The following is a 22361-nucleotide window of genomic DNA, read 5'->3' as shown; positions in this document are numbered from 1 at the left end:
TTTTTTTTTCCTTCTTCTTCTTCCTTTTCTTTTTCTTTTTTTATGTAACCATGAGGAAATATTTYGAGACACAATTTGGAAAAGGATACTTAAGTGGTTTAAAATTAATGTGGTCTGGAGCTGGGAAGTCTTTGGTACACTTCTCTCCCAAGCAGGAAGAGATGGAGGCCAGGTGTTTGTGCTATTGCCTATGAATAAAACATATACCTATATATGATCCTATAGATATTATTTTTGTGGGTGAGGGGTGCTTGAATCCTTTCTAAAATTGTCCATCCGTCTTCTGAAAAACTTCAGGTTAACTGTCTCCCCAGCTTGTTTGATTTAGCTACATAAAACAGTCACTGGAGAGTCAGGTGCAAGGCTGCTGGCACAGACAATAAGACATCTTTTTTTTTTCTTAATATCTTGATGTCTCAGAAGTATCTTTAGTGTGATCTTCTGATTGCTGTGGTGTGTGGGTGGGGTTTTTTTGGTGTTGTTGTTGTTGTTTTTGCCTCCCAATCTGCTATTTTGCAGAAGGTAATAATAAATACTGTACCTGCTCCCTTCCCCCTTCTTCTTTTTGTCCCCCAAATAAACCTGGGAATGTACGTGAGGATCTTGGAACAAGCATTTTGGAAGTATTTGGTTTGCATGTAGAGAAAGGAAGGGAAAAACAGACTGTGGTTGGGTGTTTCACTGAAATGTCAGTGCCTTTGCCCGCTAGGGTTATCTACAGAATGGGCTGTCTGCTAAAGGTTATGTGTTTTCAGCTACTGGAACATGATCTAACAGGTGTATTGTTTCCTGAAATCACAGTTCCTGTTTGTTCAGGTTCTTGAGCCCTACTCTTGGGAATTTTGCCTGTGGGTGTATATTAGATATATTAAATACTCTGTTAAATAGATGTATTTTTCCAAGTTGAATTCACACGTGAGGCTAGTTTCCAGTACCATAACGTCTAAATTCTATTARGTGTAAGAGGTCGTCCTTTGAGATATTACCCATCGCATCAGGTCGGGCTTTACAGTATGAAGTGTTGTTGGGAGTAAAGAGGGCTCTTCTCCTTATGTTTGGTTTTCCCTGCAGCACTGAAAATGGTCCTGAATTTTATCAGTTCCATGTAATGTAGAGAGGAGCTGATGAAAGCAAAGCTTGAACAGTGGATTTGCATGAATCTGGTGTTTCCTGTCAGAAGCTTTCTCTGCCTTAAGTAGAGGAACCCTGCAACCACTTGCAGTGTCTTTGCTTCAAGTGAATCCAATTGAAATTCTCCCTTTGATGAGCTAGCTAAGCTTACATCTTGGACTGTCCTAGGTTACTTTTCTGAAAATAAAAATTAAAAAAATAGGAAAAAAGCACCTATCAGAGTTTTACAAAATGAAATATGCCATAATCACAGTGTCATTTTGGCGCTCTGCTTTGGGGATACTCTTGATCGACTGTTTGGTGAAACTTTTGGTGAGACTAAGCGCACGCTTAAAAAGGAACACCAGCTTGAAGCATGGATGCAATTCCTGGTTTTTAACACTGTTAAAGTTGAAGGCATTTGTCTTTAACATTTGAGTGCTTCTTGTAGAAGGTTTCTTCCTGTTTTCTTCTCAGACGTTTGACTGCCTGTTGATGCAGTAAATTAACCCATAAAAATGCTAATCATAAATGTTTAATTGTATAGAGAAAATGGTGAAAGAAAAATTAACAAGCTTTTTCTTTGGTCTTAAATGCCAGTGAAAGAAAATGTTCTGTGAACTGAATATGTTTGAAATTTCATATTTTACTAAAATAGTTTTTTCATCTTTCTTAGGATGTCTTGTATACTGTGTGCAACCCTGTTGGAAAAGTTCAGCGCATTGTTATATTCAAGAGAAACGGAATACAAGCTATGGTTGAATATCCTTTTGGAATTGTTTTTTTCCTGTAGGTTCTCAGTTGCAGATGGGATTTAACATGAGAATGATGACATCATTATTTTTCTATAAAAATGACGTGTATAAGTGCTATTTTACTTCAAATACATATTAGAAATTACAATGTCTTAGATTAAAAAAAAAGTCTCAAAATTACATTGTTTTTCTGACAAGTGTTCTTGGTCACCATGTTTATAGGTGATCCTAAGGCTAATAGTTGCAGACATGAAATATTTCATGGATTTGACAACACATTGTACACAGAAGTTTCATGGTTTCTGCCTGGATTGATTGGGTAAGGGCATGCAAAAGTGTAGTCTGACTTCTTTAAACTCTTCTAAAATAGTTCTAATATGTAGTGCTTATCTTTCTGTTCTGACTTAATGAAACGTGTGACCAACTTAGGCCTCCTTGACCTGTTTATCATGTGTTGAGGAAATTTGCTGTTCTGTTATCATACTGTTTACTGTATTTGTAGCACTATGTCGTACGCAGGATGAATGTTCAGAGTTGTTAATGTGTTACTGCGGTTTGCAAGGTCCAAAGTCTGATATGATTAAGCCTTAGTTTATAAAACTCTAATAGACCATTCTGATCACCCTCCTTTTTTGTAGCTGCTATTTAGAGAAATTAGATATCCCGGAAAAAATTGTATTGAACTCTCACACACTCTGTTTTGACTTCAGCTACTACCAGTGTGGCAAGCTTTATTGGTGCGTTTTTGTAACATACTTAACAACTTAACCCGTGGCTTCATTGATCATTTGCCAGGCACAAAGAATTGCCCCAACTTCCATAAAAGCAAACTAATTGCTCTTTAGCTCTGAGGAAGACATAAGCTGTGCATCCCAACAGACAGCGGTTTGACTTGCTATGATAGTGTTGCAAATTTGTGGCAAGCGCTCTTTTGTTCAGATGACTTTTTGTATAGCTGGGGGGGTGGTTCTCTGTCTTGTGAAAGTGTAAGGAAGTTGTGGGAGAGGATCCTGGGTATATACGCTCTTAAAATCTACCGTACTGCCTCTCCTTTGGAYTGAAATCTGCAACATGCCTTTTATTAAAAACAAGCAAACAGAAAAAAACAGCAGTTGAAAGAAACCCCTCAAATATGAACAAAGTAATGCAGCAATATAGGTGTGCAGTTTGGGGAAAAAAAGTCTTAGGTGAGCTTCAAGGCACGCCTTATCTGAAGAGGTTCCAAAAATTATTAAGTTTCATTGCTAATTGCCATGCCGATCACTTTTGCAGATGTGCTCCCACAGTTCTAGCCAGCTTCTAACCTTAGAGGTTTGGAGAACTTGACTCTTCTCACTTTTCTTTTTGACAAGCTCAAGGCAGCTGAACCACTTGCACTGTGGATTTACGTCTTGGTGGAGGAAGCTGGACCGCATTGAATATAGTAAAGCACAAGGGACATAGTACAGAGTACTTTCAAAATTTCACTGAATTATGTYAAAGGATGGCACAAGATGTCTGGCCTGCTGCAGGATTTGGGCTTTCTGGCACAGTATGCTATTGAATACATATGAGGCCATGGATTGCTGTGCTCCAAGGCTCTTCATGCTCAAGCACATGTTTCTGCTACTAATAGAATTGATCTGGGAGTATCTAGGGGATATGAAATAACCTGCATGTTGGGGCCTGGTCCATGCATCTGCCTTGAGCAGTGGATTTAAAGAAAACTGCTTGTCGTATTTTTGATGCAAGATTTTCTTCCCCCCCCCCCCCCTTCAAAATATATCTTTTGGTTCTGTGGTTTATTTGGCTAACAAGCTACAAAAGATGTGCTCTTTCTTAGTTCATCTCATTGTAAAGTTACTGAGCTCATGACTTTCCCTAGGCATCCTTCTTTAGCTGGAGCTAGCTGTAAGAATGCATGCATGGTCTTAAGTCATGCTTTCTTGCCCCAAAGCTCCCATCCCTTCCCAAAAGACTCAGCTTGAACTTTTCCCTTCTGGTTACAGTTCAGATATTCTCTAGGCTTGCTGGTAACTTTTTATGTCCGCTGATTAAACTTACCAAATCCACCAGAATATCCCCTTTCAGTTTTGTGCACACCTAGAGTGTTTGTCTTTTAAAAACTGCATAAGCTCAGAACATAAAGCGTGCATCTATATAATCCACCCCGAAGAACCTATTAATGTATGAATGGTCTCACCTTGCACCACTTACACCTCAGAAACAGATGCTGAACTTGAGTTAAACCTGAGAACTTTTGGGAACTTTTCTGTGTGTACCTTGTGGTCATTTTAAATTAGTCTGTTCAGAATTTTTATAAGGTATGGTCTTGGCAAAATACATGCAGGCTACAGAAATAAAACCATTTTAGGGCAAAGGGGCGTGAAGGAGAAATCTGGAGAAAAAAATCCTTAACGTGATGTGTATGTTTGAATCAGTTTTTTGTGCCCAGAAGGCGAAGGCTGCACTAAATGGAGCAGATATCTATGCAGGATGCTGTACACTAAAAATTGAATATGCAAGGGTAATGCTCGTACCTTCTCTCTTAATTTTGCTCACAATGTATGTATAGTCCAGACTTAACTTTTTTCACTTTTACTTTATTTGAACAGCCAACTCGACTTAATGTCATTAGAAACGACAACGATAGTTGGGACTACACTAAACCGTATCTGGGCCGACGAGGTAGGTTTTTATACGTTATCGCTGTAGATGTTTGACTATACTAATAACAGTCCTCCACACGTGGTCAGGCTGTGTCGCAATAGTCATTCCAAAGCGAGCCAGTGCTGCTGAAGGCTGTGCCGCACAAGCAACCTGTAACCCAGGAAAGTAACCCTGAGCCCTAGTGCCCCCTACTGCCGTGTGCTTGAGCCACTTAGTTCAACAAGGAGCCCACACCTGCAAGCACGTTCGCAGTTCTCAAGGACTTGCATTTCTCCAAGCAGCTCTCTCTCTTTGGAGGAGAGGAAACCTGATACAGACTATTCCTTACAAACTACAAACTTGCACACTGCTTCTCCTTGGAAAGGACTCTTTTTTTTTTTTTTCCCCTATGTTGGACGAGGCATTAAGAAGGATAGAGGACTTCAGCAGGCTGACTCTACACTTCATCATGCACCACATCGGCATCAGCAAAAAAAAACCAAACAAACAAACCCTCTGAAAAACCTCAGACTTGCAATTCACCTTGTCTGCATACTGCATGCACCACCACCACAAGTTTTTAAAGGAGGACACTTTCAGTACTTCAGATTTGTATGGGATGAATAACATGATAGACTGTACCCGTTCTGTTCAAGTTTGTATGTATGCTGGTCTTATTTCCCTTAAAATTACAACTGAAAAATTGAGAATCTCCAAAATTAAGAACCTCTTTTGTTGGTATCATCGATGTTGTTGTAAAAGTTTTATTGCTTGCTGTATGTGAGAGTTGAATTCATTCTTAACAGTGTAAATATTGTCTAGTAATAGGGAAACTTGATCCTTATCGGTAGGTAGCTGGGACTGAGCAGTGCAATATCAAATAGGTCCCCTCAGTTATATTTAAGTATTCGGAACAGGGAGATTCATACCTGGTACAGGCATATTGTCTCTTAAGTACTCAGCTGTAAAAATTACCCAGAGCTTAACTCATGTTAGTGGAAATTATGCCTATACATGTAAAGACAAACTGCTGTGTGGCCTAACACTTGTAAAGCGTTTATCTTAAGAAAAAAAAGAAAAAAAATTTGTAACTATCGAGTGCAGTGTTTCGTAACTTATGTACAATAATGTTTGCAATGTAAAGTTAGACAAGTGAAGACAACATGTCTAAGATAGAGTATCTATCCATCAAAGGCTATATGAGAGCCAGGGCTTTGGCTATCTCAAATGACGTGCACTTTCAAAGTAATTCTATAGAGACGCTGGGCTTGTAAACCTGTTGTACAACTAAAAATGCAGGGTTTGAATTTTCAAAATGAAGTTCTTGTAAAAGGTTAACAAGGGAGCTACAGTATTGGTTGCAGCTTGTAGAATGTGAATATTTGAATCGGGATTCAAGTTTTTTTCCCAAATTCCAGAGTCAAAAAGTGACTTTGAAGAAACTCAAAGGCAAGAAAAAGTCTGAAGGATTAATTYGACCCTTGTGTCTTTTGATTATTGCAATGTTTTGAGATTGAGCTATAACATCATGCATCTAATTACATTACATAATTGGTCTGCAGATAGATATGGCTGTATGAACTAGATGTTCCCCGAGCAAAACAAACAAACAAACAAAAAAAACCCAGTGGAAAATGAAAACTTAACATAGGTATGGCTTGTTTTTTCTCGAGAACTCTGACTCTACTCTTTTCCTTTTTGGTTACTTTGAGTGCCTGTCTGTTTTCTGTACATGATTTTACTAACCCTAAGAAAAAAGGGATTAAATTTATATTATATACCATGATTTTTCTTTAATTGTGGCCTGCATCCATTGGTCTAAAAAAAATGAGAATATGAATAGTTGAATGAGCTCTGCAATATAGTTGAGAAAGCAGGTATTTAGAGCAGTTACATCCACGAAGTAATCCAGGACTTTTCTGTAAGTGTTTTAGTATGTGTGCTTCTACTGGTGGGGTTCTGAGTTCAGCAAACAAAATCTTAGCCCAGAGGAGTTTTATTCTGAGGACAAGCATGCTAGTACATCCTTTCTATCAGTAAAAGCTCGAAGAAACCAAAGTTTGTTTCTTGTAGGCTGAAATGTATCTCCTGAAACTTAGAGTTAGGCTACTGTAGTTCTGTGTGAACAGACATCAAGCTCTGAGCAGAATCCAATACAATCAGTAAATGCAGTGACAAAGTTTCCACTGAAGTAAGAATTTCACTCCCCCACCCCCTTAGCTTAAGGCACAGAGGAAATTCATTTTGCTAATGATTTTTTAAAAGGACTATTTTTAGTTCTGTTTGGTAGCTAAGTACTTACTTCCCCTGAAAGTTTCTCCACTTAAGTAGGCTTCCTAACAAATGCCTGCTACTATATTGCATTAGATTGAACCAAAAAAAGCCTGTCCTTTTATATTTTTCTTAGACAGAAAGCTCAAACCATAGTTTGGGCATTTCTTTTGGTGGTAATACCAGCTTACTCAGCTTCTGTATTTCCCCTAAGTTTGTCCTACTGCTGCCCCTGAGGCTCAAGAATCTGATTTATTAAAAAAAAAAAAAGCTGGATTATTATAATAAAACTTCTCTTTCAGGATTATTTTTAACATAGATCAGTGTTTAGGTCTATTTCATTGCCTGTTTGTGCAAATATTTGTACTGGCACAATCAAGGGACTTAGTTCAAGGAAGCAACAAGTGTGGTGAAAGGAGAGGGCAGTGGACTGCTCTGCCACCAGGAGGAAATATTTGTCAAACTATGCTCTCCCAGCACTTTTTATTCCAAGGTTGCAGTCCTTTACTGTGCACACTTTCAAAGGATTCAGCTCCACGGACTAGAATTACAAAGCTGATTCTTCTGAAAGATTATTACTGCGTACAGTGTAAATGCTCAAAATAACCACTAAGACTGCCCATCTACTTTCCCCAGCTAAGAAGTTCAGAGCTGTCACCCTGAAGGGGGAATGGAAAACAGAACTTTATTTAATTGGGGAATCAATTGCAGATAAAAGTAGTCTTCCTTCTGTATGTTTGAAAGCAGTCAGTACTCTTTGCTCTCGAATCTTTATTGCCAAAGTAATTGTCTGACTTGAAACCTGTCCTCAAAATCCTGAGGAGAAAGGGCACACGGGTTTTCATCTCCCACTGTGTATTGCCTAATGTGAATAGTTCCTGGTTTTCAGGGGAAGCATCTCCAGCTGCATTGGGCTGGAGATGCCATTTTCAGCAGTCATATTTGAATTTGGGGGAACTGTCGCAAATTGAATATTTTGTCCCACCTTTTCAATGTGGCTTTTCAAGAACAGATTTCTTTTTTAAAATGTGAGAAATGATTTGTCGCTTATCTTTTTAAAAAAAAAAAAAAAAAGTTCAGATTTTCTTTGCCATGCAGCATGTATCTGATTAGAAAACACTGCTTTGACTATGATGCACTGCTTTCCTCCAGTAATGTAGACCCCTTGCTTAACTTTATATCATAGAGAACTGGGTTTTCTTAAAGGATTGACCATTGGTTAAGTGCATTATTCAGTGATGTTTTTCTTCAATTGACCTGTCATATGCTGCTGATAATGCAATAGTGTACAATCCTTTCAGCATGCCCTTAAAACAGTAGGTGTTCTGTAAATATATATGTACACATATGTAATGCTCTCTGTTTACTGATTATGAAACCGTGTAATACAGGTTGTTGTTGGCTTATGCTGAAACTTCTTGAAAGAAGCCCACTTTGAAAATGTGTTGCTGTTGAAGCTAATATTATGATTCAGGTACTGTCTTTCAAAAGTACTGCATTTCAAATTTGTTTTAAGAGACGCATAGGTAAATCCTGCTGTATGGTGTTATCTATAATAATGTGCGATGTCTGTTTAGGAGAACTACTGGGTATTTCCATAGACTTTAAATGTCTGCATCTCTTTGGCCACTATCCCCTCCCTTCCCCAATCAACTTAAGTGGTATTTATTATACAGATGAATCTTTTAATTTTGGTGTCCAAGGGCTACAGCTTGTGGTTTTAAACATATAACGAATGAGAAATTGCTTATAAAGTTAACAAGGACTCAGATTACTTTTTTGCTTCTTATATAGAAGCACTGTGTCTTAACTTGAGAAATCAAGTGCATACTTGTCCATATTAAATTGTTTTCTTTCCCTTCCCACATGTTAGACAGAGGGAAGGGCCGCCAGAGGCAAGCTATTTTGGGAGAGCACCCATCGTCATTTAGACATGATGGATATGGTAAGTAACGTAGGATCGCAGGTGGCAATAACTTCTGCACATGTTATGTGGAATTCTAAATATTTAGACAATGCATAACCATAAATTTCTCTACAGCATGTATAGTTCAATATTACACTATACATGTGGTGCTGTCAGTCCATATTCTAAAAATGCTAGTGGTAGACTGAAATCCATAGTGCACTTATTACAGTAACGCTATTTTCATGGAGAGCATCTGGCTTTACAAATGTATTTCTTTGAAGAATGTTTTTTGTCAGCTGCCATCACCATAGGCAATGGATAGAAAATAACATCTGTACTGGGAATGCAGCTTTCTTCTAGAAAATGCAACACAGCTTGATAAATGACTTAGTGCAACCCAGAGCTCTTTGGTTTTGCATGCAGAGCTACTATTTGTGTGCTTTGTGTTTCTCTGAATGTAGCTGATTCTGAAAAGTACAGCCATGTCCCTACATAAGAAGGATGTTTTAGAATTACTGCTGTAAAGTTCAGGTAGCAAGTGATGCAGTTATTACCTGTGCTATCTACATAAAGATCTGCCACCACTCTCATGACTTGCATGAGAAAATGGTATCAAGGGTTAGATGTGACTTTTCTTTATTTACTGTCTTAACTGTCAGAGGCAATGTGGTTTGTCTTGCCTCTTTCTTTGTAAATGTATTATTTTACCACGTAGGTCAACCTTCTACCTAGTCTTCCAAAGGCTCTTCAAATCTGCAGAATTTTCAAGTTCCAACTTGTATTCACTGTTTTTTGGGGAGGGGAGTTTGTTCTTCCAATGTACACTTCTGATGTACCCTTTCACCTTAACTAATATGGTTACCTCTTCCTTTACCATTGTCTCACTTCCATTACTGTTTTTTGCTGGAAAAAACTGCAAAAGGTGCCTTTTATACTCAACTTCATGTTATTTATTGACTCAGAAGAACAGAGATCCTCTCCAAACCTCCTTTTTTTTTCTGTTGTTTACAGAAAATATCAGTAAAGTATTGCATACTAATAGTGTCTCTTCCTTTAAAAAAAAAAAAAATTGCTTCATTCAGTGAAACCTATCATTTCACCTGTAGTGGAAATTAGGACGGCTTCTGTTTGTAGTAGTGCTGAGTTTTAGGTACTTGTGTTTTTTTCCAAATGAGCTGTTTGCAGAAAGGTAGTCTTCTGTCTTAATGTCTTGTCTACAGAACCTAGCTATATCACCTTGTCTCCTGATGCCAGGCAAAAAAAATAGCTGCTTCTGTTTTGTTTTCTCCTTCCTCCTTTATAATACTTACTTTGGTGCCACGTAGCTCTATCAGTAAACTTGACTATAGAGATGACTTTATCTTAAATATTTTTTTTTGATGGCTTTATGTTTAAATTTTTGGTAGGATGCTGGGGGAGAGACTGCGTTAAGCAAACTTTTTGGAGGGGTATAACCTGCAACTTGATCAATCATCAAAAYGATTAGTGAAATACCTTTGTTGCTCATGTATAAAACAATACTATGAAACATCTTCCTTCTTATATGGTAATATAAGAACAGACTCAAAACATTAAAGGGAACAGAAGAGGTCTTGTTTTTTAAAATTAGAAAAAGAGTTAATGGAACTGCTGTACTCTTTTTTTAATTATGCATTATATATGTGGGCTTCAAAGCATGATTAAGTAGTGAAACTTGTGTTTCAAGTAACACAAAAACATGATCTCTCATCCCCTTAGGGTCACATGGTCCTTTATTGCCCTTACCGAGCCGGTACCGAATGGGATCTCGGGACACTCCAGAACTCGTTGCTTATCCATTGCCCCAGGCATCGTCCTCTTACATGCATGGTGGAAATCCTTCTGGTTCAGTTGTTATGGTCAGTGGGTTGCATCAGCTAAAGATGAACTGTTCAAGGGTCTTCAACCTGTTCTGCTTGTATGGAAACATTGAGAAGGTAAGGCATCATTTATAAGAAACTTAGAGGCTGCTATACTGAAGCCAAATATGTCAGTTTAGTTGTTTTGGAAAAGACATGGCTGAGATGATCTAAAAATATTGTCTGACAATATGTAAAATCCTTAGTTGTGCTGTTCATTGCATTGTCATTTTTTCCTTATCTACCTCAGGTGAAATTTATGAAGACTATTCCAGGCACAGCACTGGTTGAAATGGGCGATGAGTATGCTGTAGAAAGAGCTGTCACACATCTCAACAATGTCAAATTATTTGGGAAGAGGCTTAATGTCTGGTAAATATGCAGTTTATTACTTTAATAGTCTGCTACTGAGGAGATGTGATGAGGTTACAGAGGGAGGGTATCCCCTTGCTTTGTCATCGTTGTTACAGTTATGATTTCCTATTTGCAACTACTTTTTTTTTTTTTTTGAGTAAAATACAAATAAGTTGTAAATTTGACAGCTGACCATTTCAGTAAAAACTTATGTTAATAATGTATATAGGCGTTATCTAGCTTGCCTGTTAATAAGACATGTTACCGAATACAGTTTATCGCCCTTTCCACAGCTTTTAAGGAAGATATCAAATCCAGCTCATCTTGTTCTCCCTTTATTTCAAGTTGTTGAAAAGAAATGTCAGCTCTGTTCCAATTCCATCGATACTCTGTGTGCAAAGTCTTAATTGTTTAAGAAACTTTAACTGTATATCCTTAAATCCCAGTGTTTCCAAGCAGCATTCAGTAGTTCCAAGCCAGATATTTGAGCTGGAGGATGGCACAAGTAGTTACAAGGATTTTGCAATGAGTAAGAACAATCGCTTCACCAGTGCTGGCCAAGCATCTAAGAACATCATCCAACCACCCTCTTGTGTGCTGCATTATTATAATGTACCCCTGTGTGTTACTGAAGAAACCTTTGTAAAGGTAGGCAACTGAAACGACTGCGGCATATAGGGATACTGGGCTTCATCCTAGCTTTATACCCTGTGTTACTTTTAAAAAAGCAAATAACTGGGATAGTTATAGGATAGCAACTGGAAGATAATTGATTCTTAAAATAGGCTTGTAGCCTCTATATATAGAAGTTGCTATATTTCTGCAATATCTGGCACCTCTCTCTCTTTCTCTCTCTCTCTCTCTCTCTCTCTCTTTTTTTTTATATTGTTATTATGAGAAACAAGATTTTTGGAAGTAAAGTTGAAGAGCTTAATGTGGTTTGTGTGGAAAAGACATGTAGAACAAGAGCAAGACTACAGTCCACAAGGGATTTATCAGCTCCCTGAGGTGGTTGCTTTAATGACTGCTAGGATGTTTCGGAATGGCGAGAAACATGCACATGGAACAGTTTGCATAGTTGGGTCCTAAATGAATTCTGGATGCTTAAAAACATTCTGGATGTGATGCTAGGCCTCTTACATGAAGGCAGCAGTACAACTGATGACAGTTCAGTGAATTCTTCTTTTCAGTCTCCATGTGAAAGTTAATTCTGGTTCATGAATGGTGTGTCTGTGTGTGTGACTTCTGAGCTATTGAATTGCAGTGGGAATGTCAAAAAGAAAGATGTTTTTACTTAGATATCTTTTGTTTGAGGCAATAGTGGTATTTGTACTCTAATAATTGTGTTGTGCCTATAAGATTATATTTATCATGAGAGCACAGATATAGAAGCCCTGTTTTGCAGACTACAGAATGGTATTCTAAAGAGTTTCCAATCTTAGTGTTTCTCAGAACAATCATTTGCCATAAATTCATGGAAACTCTCTTAAAGAGTCAGTATTTTCTTTTGTGTCTCTTCCAGGAAATGTTGCAATTTTTGCAAATAGTATTTATGTGCGTTTTTATTGAAGTTTTACCTCTTATTTTATTTTTGTGGCAGTTATGTGAGGATCATGAAGTTCTCAGCTTTATTAAATACAAAGTGTTTGATCCAAAACGTAAGTAAATCTTGACCTATTCAAGGGGTTCTTCAAGCTCTGGTTTTGAAAAGAGCATACACTGGCAGCAGACATTACTGATACCCTTTCTCCCCCCCCCCCCTTTTTTTTTCTTCACTCTGACAGCTTCTGCCAAAACACTCTCTGGTCTGTTGGAATGGGAATGTAAGACAGATGCAGTGGAAGCCCTCACCGTACTTAATCACTACCAGATAAGAGTCCCAAGTAAGTCAATCTTGCTCATTTTTTATTTCTATTAAAGAACAAACATGTTTTCTTTTTTTTGGTATTGTCTTTGCTGTAAAATGTGAGGCTTCAGTAGCTCCATCTCTGCAGCTAAAAATCGCTTTTTTGTGTGTGTGTGTACGTGTGTGTGTGTATATATTTTATGTATATAGTATATTATGTAATCCTATATAGGTTAATGTCCATTAGACTCTTTCTAAATGAGAATCTTCCTCACAAGTCAAACTGTGGGGCCAAGCTGAGTTTATCTCAGTCTAATAGGAGTGGAGAGGGTGTTCACCTGCTAGACATGCACAGTGGGCCAGATCTGCACTGTACAGTAAAGATAGTTTAAACTATTAGGCACGGGGCTAGATTCCAAATTATATCTGTAAACTTCTGCAATAATTCCATTTATTACAGTAAACTATCTTCTCCAAATTATTATGAATTTGTCTCTTCCTGGCAAGTCTTAATAGTTTGTTTAAACCTTTCTTATCTATGCTCCCCACCGTTTTGTCCATCCTCTTGATAAGGAACTGAAATTACTTCAGGGGCAGGAATTTTCTTAAGGTATTGTTAACATACTCCTCACAATTTTGTATTTATCTGTCGTTTTGGAGAGGTGGTACAGACAAGAGAAGAATTTGCTCTTTTAACATGAAAAAAGACATACCGTAATGTAGAATCAAGTCTACTTATTAGAGGAAAATACAGAGTATGTTAAAACAAGGGCCACCGATTAGGACTTGCTGTAATAAGATTGCCTGAGGTGGGCCGAGCCAGGAGGACGTATTTTCCGTGACCTAAGAGTAGTAACTGTGTGCTGCTGTCTGTGGCCCTTGGCAGCCTTTCCGAATAGAGAGGGGTGGTTGTATGCTTTGCTTTCTGGAGAGGCCTGAAGGGGTAGACGGCCTGCTCTTCCTTCTCTCTGTCAAAGATGTAGAATACTGTCCAGTGCCACCCCATCTCCGACAGAAGTGCCACATGCTGAGTCTTGACTTCCTTATCTATCTGTGCCCTTTTGCCTGTTAAGTACTGATTTTTCTAAATAGTTTAGAAGGGAGGAGGAGCAATAATAATGGTAGGGTGTCTTTTTATTGCATACAGTTCAACAGTTAAAATGCTGTCTGCGTTCCCTTGCGATCAAATCCATCCCTTTGTTTCTCTACCAAAAAAAAAAAACCGCTGGTAGACTATTAAAATGCAAAAACCCCAAACCGCTGTTTACAGGGCAACAGGTGTCTGCAGGCCATTCTTTTTTGGGAGAAGCATTAAACCTACAGAATTGGTAAATTTGTCAGACTGTGCAAGGTGCCTTGATCAGCAAGAGCGCCACAGAGTGCAGTGTACTGAGTATGTTCTTTGCCTCCTGACAGATGGCTCCAACCCTTATACCTTGAAGCTTTGCTTCTCTACTTCATCCCATTTATAGAGAAGAGGACAGCATGTTAAGAGCTACGTTCACCTCGATTTGCAAGTCTGAAACTACACTTCATTCACAAAGCTCTAAAGTGGTTGCTCTAACGTTGCCTTGTTTCAACTTAATTCTAATATCTTTTATCTTGTTTTATAATAAATGGATGTTCCTTCATAAATACAAAACAGATTTTTTCCTCTTTGCCTCTGAGAAGTACATGTTGTAAGCTAACTACAAAGTTTGTATTTCATTAATGTAATACTTTCAAAAGTCTAAAGAAACACCAGTAACATATACAAGATAGTGTACCATTCAGACCCTAAAATGTCAATTGTTTTCTTCAAAAAATGAAATTTATTTGCATTTTTGATGTTGAAGATTAGCAAGTATTTTTCCATTTGTAGTCTTAATTGGCAGATAGAACTATTACATCAGAATTTTAAATGTAGAACTTGTTTTTCAGTATGTTAAGTAGTGAAGTATGTTGCAATAAATACTAAAAAAGCTTGTATTTATAAAATGCTTAAATCAGGTTAATGTTGCACATACTGAATTTTAAGTAGTATAGATTTAGTTGATTTATATTCCAAACAAAGCTAACGTAGAAAATAATAAGTATGTACACGTGTATGGTGTGAATTCATACTTATTTAAAGTGGTTTTGTTTTTGTTTTTTTAAAAAAAAACTATTTTCCATTTGCATTAGCATGATGCCATCTATAGCTAGTCCCACCGTAGGGGCCTTTTTAAAATTAAAATTGCAAGCCTGTATCAGTGTGTTCATCCTCATTTTCCATAACTTAAACTTAATCTTTGGTGTTTAACATATCCTCTTAACTTTTTTAATATTGGTTATGACTTATTAAATGGTAAAAGTTGGATATGTGAGAACAGAAGATTGATCACAACAGAACAAAGGTGGTAAAAGTAGTTAAAACAAAAGGCAAGCCCCACCATACTGTCTCATACCTGGATTGTTAATTTGATTTACACTTGATGTTTGTATCAGTGTTTTGTTTCCTTTTGTCTGATTTTTATTTTATACTTCTGTTATGATGATAAAAGGATGCATAGGGTGAATAGACTTGGCTAGCTTCTCACTTGCACTGATCTAATGTAGGTGGGATTCAGCTAACATGCTTCTCATTAATTTCACGTCATGTAATTAAATGAGAAATATTTTGTTTTGGGGAAGATGATTTGTTTTGTCCTCAATTCTCTGTTCCAGCACTGGAGTTGCCGTCTTACTCGGGCCCAACCCCAGAAATGGGTATCCAAGCATGAACGTTTGGAAGCCATTGTCCATGTTTGTTCCCCTTTCTGAATATGCAACAAACTGCTTAGTGCTTTTTTCAATCTGTTCTTAKTGATCAAAGAAAAGTTACTTTATCAGCCATTTTATCTTGCATTTTATCTTACATGTTCTTTGTCCTGTCTTCAAGTGCAGGATTATTCATGCAAGTACGCTTGCCTTTGAGAGAGTATGTTGCAGTCTGTTTACAGACGGTGGGTATTGCACACATCTTTAAATACAGGCTAGACTTTCCCCACTCTTAATTTCAAGGTAGAAACACCTAACCAGACGGGGGAAAATGAGTCAGCTGTCCTTCAGGTTTTCCAGTCAGCAATGATTCGGTTTCATCCTGGCTACCCCCATTTCGTTCATGCCTCTGGTAATGAGTATTTCAGGAATTCAAAGCATGCTGCTAATATGTCCGTACCAGGAACCAAGGGACAGACAGCTGCACTTCGTTTGGCAGCCCTTGTTTCATGTTGCCTTCTGCATACAGTTTGGAGTAATAATGGCCTCCCGCCCGGTCTGTGGCAGACTTGCTTTTTAGGGGCACTTGCTTTCAGCCTCACTGCTTCTGCCTCAGAAATTGCTTCTGGAGAGCTCCAGTCGAGAAGGCTACATGCCGTACCTTGCCCTTTGCCAGCAGAAATGCTGGGTGCTCGTGAAACGTTCTGCGCTGCCTAGCATTTTGACTGTAAAAGGTCTTCTCCCAATCATTCATTTCTCTTCTGTCAGCTTGAATGTTCTGTGGAAACGTGTTTCTCTCGTCATAGCTTGCATTAGTATTAGTATTAATGTAGTTCAAGAAGTCAGAAGTTTTGTAGTTGAATATTAAAAACAGTCATGTTATCTGCTGGTCCTGTTTGGGATGTAGGATGAGTGACCCTAAAACATTCAGGTTTTTATAGAAAAGCACTTTAATGTTACCATATTCTCCATGGATCACAGCCTTCAGTGCCTAAGATGTCTTGATGAAAGGCATCTTTCCTGTGGCTGCTCAGATCAGACAGAGGACAGACTAGTTCTAGGCGTTTCCGAGAGGATTTTCTATCAGCTGGAGGTCCCCATTCTCCAAATGAGAATAGCCTGTACCACATGGGGAAGAGAAGAGAGGAGACTGAGAAACTGTTCATACTTCTTTCTCCTTAAAACAATCATTGCGTTCATGTGAAAGTTGAGAATAGGAAAGATTCCTTGATAGTATTTTGCTGTAAAAAGAAAATAGGTTCTCCTGGGCCTAAATGGATGGGTGCTCCTCCTAGGGGAGGAATTAAGCTGGTGGTCTCCTTCCACAGTCAGGGTCCACGTTCACCTATAATCTTTGCTCATTAGAATGGAGCCAAAATAGTGGGACAGGTAAAGAGTTGCTCCAAGGGGGTGAGGTTTGTTAGGTGTTTGGCAGCCTACCACTTGTACTTGTTAGATTAAATTAAAGCACTAAGGTCTCTTGATGCAATTTTTCTGTCCCTTTTGCATAAGCCATACACCCAAATTAGTGAACATTGCTATGCAGATTTCCTGCGTGTAAGCAGTTAACATTTGCATTGTAATATATTCATGACAGTTCCAGTATGTTTTTCTTTAAAAAAAAAAAAAAAAAGCTTATTTTTTCTAATTGACCACCTTTCATTGGAGGTAGATGATATATTGAAGTGGAGATCTTTTCATCTTCTCTCATGGTACCATAATCTTTATTTATTTCCCCTTATAAGGGGAAGAAGTGGGAAGAGTTGCTTTTTGACTTTCTATACCAACACAGTAAGGTAGGTAGAGTGTGTTGCTAGGGTGATATAAGAAAGGATATAAAAGAAACCATTTAGGAAATGTTTGGGTGTTTTGCTTTATAAAAGGAATGATGCAATTTAATGTGGTGTCACTAAGTCTGTCTTTCAGTAAGGGATAATGTTTGGGGTAAGCTGGCTTGTAACTGGCTGAAACCCTCCTTGTTGTAATTAAATGCAACTTGCTCCTTTTTCTTGCTGTGTGTTTTCTTGTGAACAGAGCTTGAACTTGTTTGAATCTCACAGTGGCTTAGGAAGAGACGCTCAGTCTCTTCTGTTAAATAATACACCTAAGTCTGGGAACACAAACACACTTGTTTAAATATTTTTTCATCTCTGGGATGTGTTTAAAAATCTTTTGGATTTTTTGCATCTTCTTTTGAAGATGGTGTGTTCTTGCATCTGTAGCTCCTTGGGGGTTTTAGCCACTCCAGTTATTTATATTTATGCAGCGTATTGGTTTGCCTTCTTCTGCCACTTACAGAGGTGATATTAATCTCTAAAATCTTGTTTGACCTAACCTGGCTTTGGCCAGAAATAGYGTGTGAGAAGACACGGGTAAATAAAACATTGGGTATGGGCTCAGCTTCCTGYGAAGAGTTCCTGAAGTGGAAAATATCATCATTCTGGTTTCGACCTTAAACTAGATGCAACTGTTCAAAGCCTTTCGCCTCTACAGGTCTGGAATCCAAAAGTTAACGTTGGAGTCCTGCTGTGACACTTGTCTCGTGGTGGTTACCCGTGCCAGTACGCGTGTTTGATGCTACGGCCGAGCAACGCCCTGGCATGTTGTCACAGAAGAGTTCATTTTCCCTGCTAAATATACTGCCAGCTATAAACATCTGTCAACCTTCAGAAAACAAATCTGTGAATTTGGATCCACCTAGGAGGTGGATATTAAACTGCAGCCAGGTGAAGTGGCCTGATGTGTGGGATCTCACCTAAAGGCTGTCCTGTCTTCAAAGACATGTGTTCCTCACTTCCTTCATTTCCTCTAGTTTGTTGTGTCATTTTTCTTCTTAATTGTTAAGACCACATGTTTTAAATTAATCTAGGCTTTATCCCAACCTACCTATGCCTACTGTTTCAATGGTCTGGGAGGGGACTAGAATGTGAAAAATGTTGATTTTATTTACCAAGGAAGTCTGAGCTGAGGAATAGTTGGTGTCCTTCTGCATCTGTTTAAAAAAAAAAAAAAAAAGTCCTGTGTTTTCTCACCTGTTTCACCCTATATGTGCTCACTAAAGAGTAAGGTAGTATCTTGTTCTCCATTGCATCATTAAAACTGGCACTTGTGGAGAGGGGTGATCAGCTGTGCGCAGGTGGTGACGTGTCTAACCTACTGTTCCGATTCCTTCTAAAGCTGGCAGGGAGCATAGTCTGAGAAGAAAATAAAGTGTTCGGGGGGGTGGTGATGGTGAGGTCCCCAAGTTTTACCAGTAAAGCATCTGATACAATAAAAGCTGAAGCGTTTCCATTTCTAGATAGTTGTACCATCGAGTTAAAAGCACACAATATTTGTGTTCCCCTAAGTCTCCTTATGCATAATACTCCCTCCCTGTTAAAAATCAAAGATTCCTTTCCCCGGGGATTGTAATTCCCCCAGGATGTGGGGGAGCCTAACGTAGCCAGTTCCCTTGCCCCGTGCTTTGGCTATGATCCTCTAAAGGAAGTAACCTCAGCCCCTTTTCTTGTGCTTAAAAAGCTTTGGTATCCGTCCTATGCCAAACCTCTCTGTGTTTCGCAGCCAGCTCCCTGGGTTAGAGCCACGCATTAATTCAGACGGGTTCTCCGCTCTTCCTTTTGCCCCTTGCAGCTGCTGATGCAAGCTCTTCATTTCTGGCATGATTTATTTTACTTTTTCCTTCGCTGGTGTTCGCAGAGCAGCTGCAGACTGAGTTGGGCCTTCACGCAGGGGAATGAATGCTCCTGCAGGAACGTGACAGCGCCAGCAGCTCTGCGGTCCGTTACGGAGGCAAAATAATTAACCCTCTCTGCCAGAGCATCCGGGATCCAGGAGCAGGACAGCGGTAGCCAGAACGTAGCGCTAAAATGGGCTTGTGGCGTGGGGGGTGGCTGAGGTTAGCAGTTGCTGCAGGATGTGGTATGTAATTATTCAATGGCATATAAGCTGTGACTTGGGGTTTTTTTCTTCTTGCCACTGTTTCCATTTGTGGTCTTCCCCTCCTTTAAGCTGCAAGTGTTTGTTTCATTCAAACGTAAGTGTGCAGTAGTCCAAGAAAAAAACAACAAAAACCCCTAGAAGTTATTAGTTGGTGTACTTGCTTACCAAAACTTTCCTCTCTGGAACTAATTTTCTGTTACTTAGGCTGTTAATACAGCAGGCTTTGGCTGTTTCAGGAAGCACAGCCTGTGTTAGCCAATGCTTTCTCCATCATGCAAGTGTAAGCTTACAGCCTGTGTATTGCACCGATGAAGGGATTTGCATGTAATGTAGATTATGCTTCTATTTTCCTCTTCCGTTAACCACAGCACTGAAATTGCTAAATCAGATTAAGTCAGTGGCTTTAGATAAGCATCCTGCCCAAAGGTTTTGGAAGACTACCTGAGAAAGAGTCTGACCTGGGTAATATTTTTTTTAAGTTACTTTGTGGCTTCTGTCTGAAACATGGTTAAATCAAGTTTCCTCATTAGTTTAGGTGGGAATCCCCCACACTGAGCTTTCACTTCTCATTTCTCTTCTGGGAGTTTTAAATTAAAAACAAGCTCTGACTTTTGAAGGTAGAATTTAAACTGGAATAATTTAGTTATATTTACCTATGTTCATCTTCCCTAGTAATTCTGTGGAGGCTTTTCATCTTTTTGCTGCTGTGCAGACGAAGGAAGGGTTGTCTGTGCCTTTTAATAATCCTTGCGTGTCTGTCTTCTGCTTCTTGTCTTCTTTTAACGTGGAGCAACAAAAACTAACCACAGGATTTCAAGTTAGGACTCTGCTATTGATTTATTTCAAAGCCTTTCAGAATAACATGCTCTTCAGTCTAGCTCTTTCAGCTACACCTTTCTTATAATGATAAATCAAACTGTCCAAGCAGCCTAAAGGACAAGTTTCCCTCTGTGAAGAGAAACAAGGTGATAGTACTTCCCCATAACAGTTTTCTGGGGTATGGACCCCAAGTTCACAGCCAAGCTTGACGCTGCTTTTCATGGTTTCTCTAGCATGCGCTATACCGCGCCATTTGTGCTCGAGCGCCGCTGCTGTCCACCCCTGCCGTCACGTGCGACGTCTGCATCCTGCGTGGCCTTGTCACCACCAAATTGTATCTTAAGATACGGAGTTCCTCCTTTTTATCTCTCAAAGGTTTCAAACAGCRCTGGTTCATCTGTCTGTTTTTGGGACTGCCTGGGAAATAGATAGAGCAGGGATGTCCCGGGTGGCAGGAAGAGCTGATCGTGCTCTCCGAGAATGGCAGAAGTGGGGGAATGGTGGGTTGCCAGCTGCAAACACGCAGCTTCCGGGGAACTCTGGCCTTGTGGCGCTTTCCAGAGAACGGCCTGCTAAGGGTAAACCTCCTTGCAGAGTGGATCCCAGCAATGGCATCCTCTTGTGTGCCTGCTTTAAGTCCCGCGTAAGCAAGGTCTGAGCTGAGGTCTGCCAGCTGGGAGGCGAGCCCAGCACGCTGGGGACTCTCCCTTGGCGCGGCGAAGCTCTAACAAATTGCCCAGAGCTCCTAGTTTCAGTAGCAGCTCAAAAACTTGCCCACCCTTGTCCTTGCAGCACTCGGGAGACACCTGCTCTTATCTGCTCCTTTGGCTCCTGGTGATGCCAGCAATCGGAGCACAGAACAAACACGAGCGTTTGTGCTGGTGGACTGCGAAGCAGCACAGCCTGTTTGGGTTTCGATTAGCAGACAGATGTCTGGCGGGCTCCTTGCTGTAATGTGGATTTTTTTTTTCCTTTTTGTTGTTATGTAGGTAGCTTTGGACTTGGTGTAAGATAACCGTGCGCCCGTTGGCACATGATGAATGCGCAAGGCCCAAGATCTTCGGTTTCCCCGTTGTTCTCCTGCCAGGTCTCTCTGGTTTGCTGGTGGAGTGGTGAAACGGCGCAGCTCGCCCTTGCAGCGTGCACCTGCAGCTTGCTTGACCTTGGGGAACGTGCCGGTCTTCGCAGGTATAGGGCACTTGCCTGCCCTTATCCTAACACAACCGATCTCAGACAGGTCAGTGAGGACCAAGGCGTTTCCCACAGGAACAGTCCCGCACTGGTTGTTCGGGTGCGGCAAAGCAGGGCCCTTGCTGGGCTGCGTGGGGAAGGTGGTGGAAGCGAGGAGGTGAGGACAGCGACGGATAGGAGAGCTGTTGCAGAAAGGGCAGTTTTTGATTATTTCTGTACAGACTTCTCATAACAGACTTCTGCCTATAAATAAATGATTCGGTATTTAATGAAGAGGATGAAAAAAGGGCTTTAGGTGTATAGATCCCTTCAGGCTGGGCCCAGCCCAGCTGCTGCAGTCTGGATTGTCTTGTCCGTCTCTGAAACAGAAAAGGCTGCCGTGGAGGGACGGGCACGATCCGGTGGGGTCCTGCTCGGGGCCAAGCACCGCAGCTCTGCTGCGCTTGGACGCCTGCAGCGTTTTAACGGACTGGCCTCTCCGCACCCGACATCTGATCGTCTGCAAGACGGTGTCTTTCTGCTGGTGTGTTTGTGCGGCATCAGAAACCGGCTGGCGCAAGGAGAGCATTGCATGCGAAAGCGCTACCGGTGGGACGGAGCTTCRGCGCTGCCTGCTCTCGGAAACCAGTATTCATCGCAACGAAGCCAGTCCCAGCTGAAGATCACCAAGGGAAGCATGGACGATGAATTACGTCTACAAGGCACGGTCCTCAATAAGCATCTACCTGGGTGTAGAGGGATGGTCTCTCTAAATGACTTTGTCTCCAGCCTCCTCTGAGGTCTAGCAAATGCATTGAAGGGGTTTTCTGCCCTAGATACCTGCCTTCTCCACTGTGTTTCACCAGGCCACTGGGAACTCCTGAGGTTAATCCGGATTAACTAAGAGTATTGCTTTAAAGTGGATCGGTGAAACTGTGTGCACACACCTCCAAAATGAAGGAAAC

At 40.1% G+C, this 22361-nt stretch overlaps 1 protein-coding gene across 2 annotated transcripts in view; it reads left to right on the top strand.

The window, feature by feature from the left end:
• HNRNPLL (heterogeneous nuclear ribonucleoprotein L like) overlaps positions 1 to 17473 on the top strand; it is a 30471-nt gene extending 12998 nt beyond the window's left edge. The window contains exons 4-13 of one of the 2 annotated variants that reach the window (XM_026080715.1): positions 1787 to 1872; positions 4275 to 4371; positions 4460 to 4532; positions 8638 to 8709; positions 10411 to 10628; positions 10801 to 10922; positions 11351 to 11552; positions 12505 to 12562; positions 12689 to 12787; positions 14167 to 17473. In XM_026080715.1, coding sequence (XP_025936500.1) covers positions 1787 to 1872; positions 4275 to 4371; positions 4460 to 4532; positions 8638 to 8709; positions 10411 to 10628; positions 10801 to 10922; positions 11351 to 11552; positions 12505 to 12562; positions 12689 to 12787; positions 14167 to 14222 — 1083 coding nt within the window. In that variant the 3' untranslated portion in view covers positions 14223 to 17473. The remainder of the gene's footprint in view (positions 1 to 1786; positions 1873 to 4274; positions 4372 to 4459; positions 4533 to 8637; positions 8710 to 10410; positions 10629 to 10800; positions 10923 to 11350; positions 11553 to 12504; positions 12563 to 12688; positions 12788 to 14166) is intronic. The other variant, XM_026080716.1, reaches the window with a different exon arrangement.
• Positions 17474 to 22361: the final 4888 nt, after the last annotated feature.

This window comes from Apteryx rowi, unplaced genomic scaffold (assembly GCF_003343035.1).
Source record: "Apteryx rowi isolate R43461 unplaced genomic scaffold, aptRow1 scaffold_53, whole genome shotgun sequence".
Taxonomy (NCBI): Eukaryota; Metazoa; Chordata; class Aves; order Apterygiformes; family Apterygidae; genus Apteryx; species Apteryx rowi.
The sequence above is the reverse complement of the archived record's forward strand: the minus strand, read 5'-3'. Positions and strand labels throughout refer to the sequence as shown.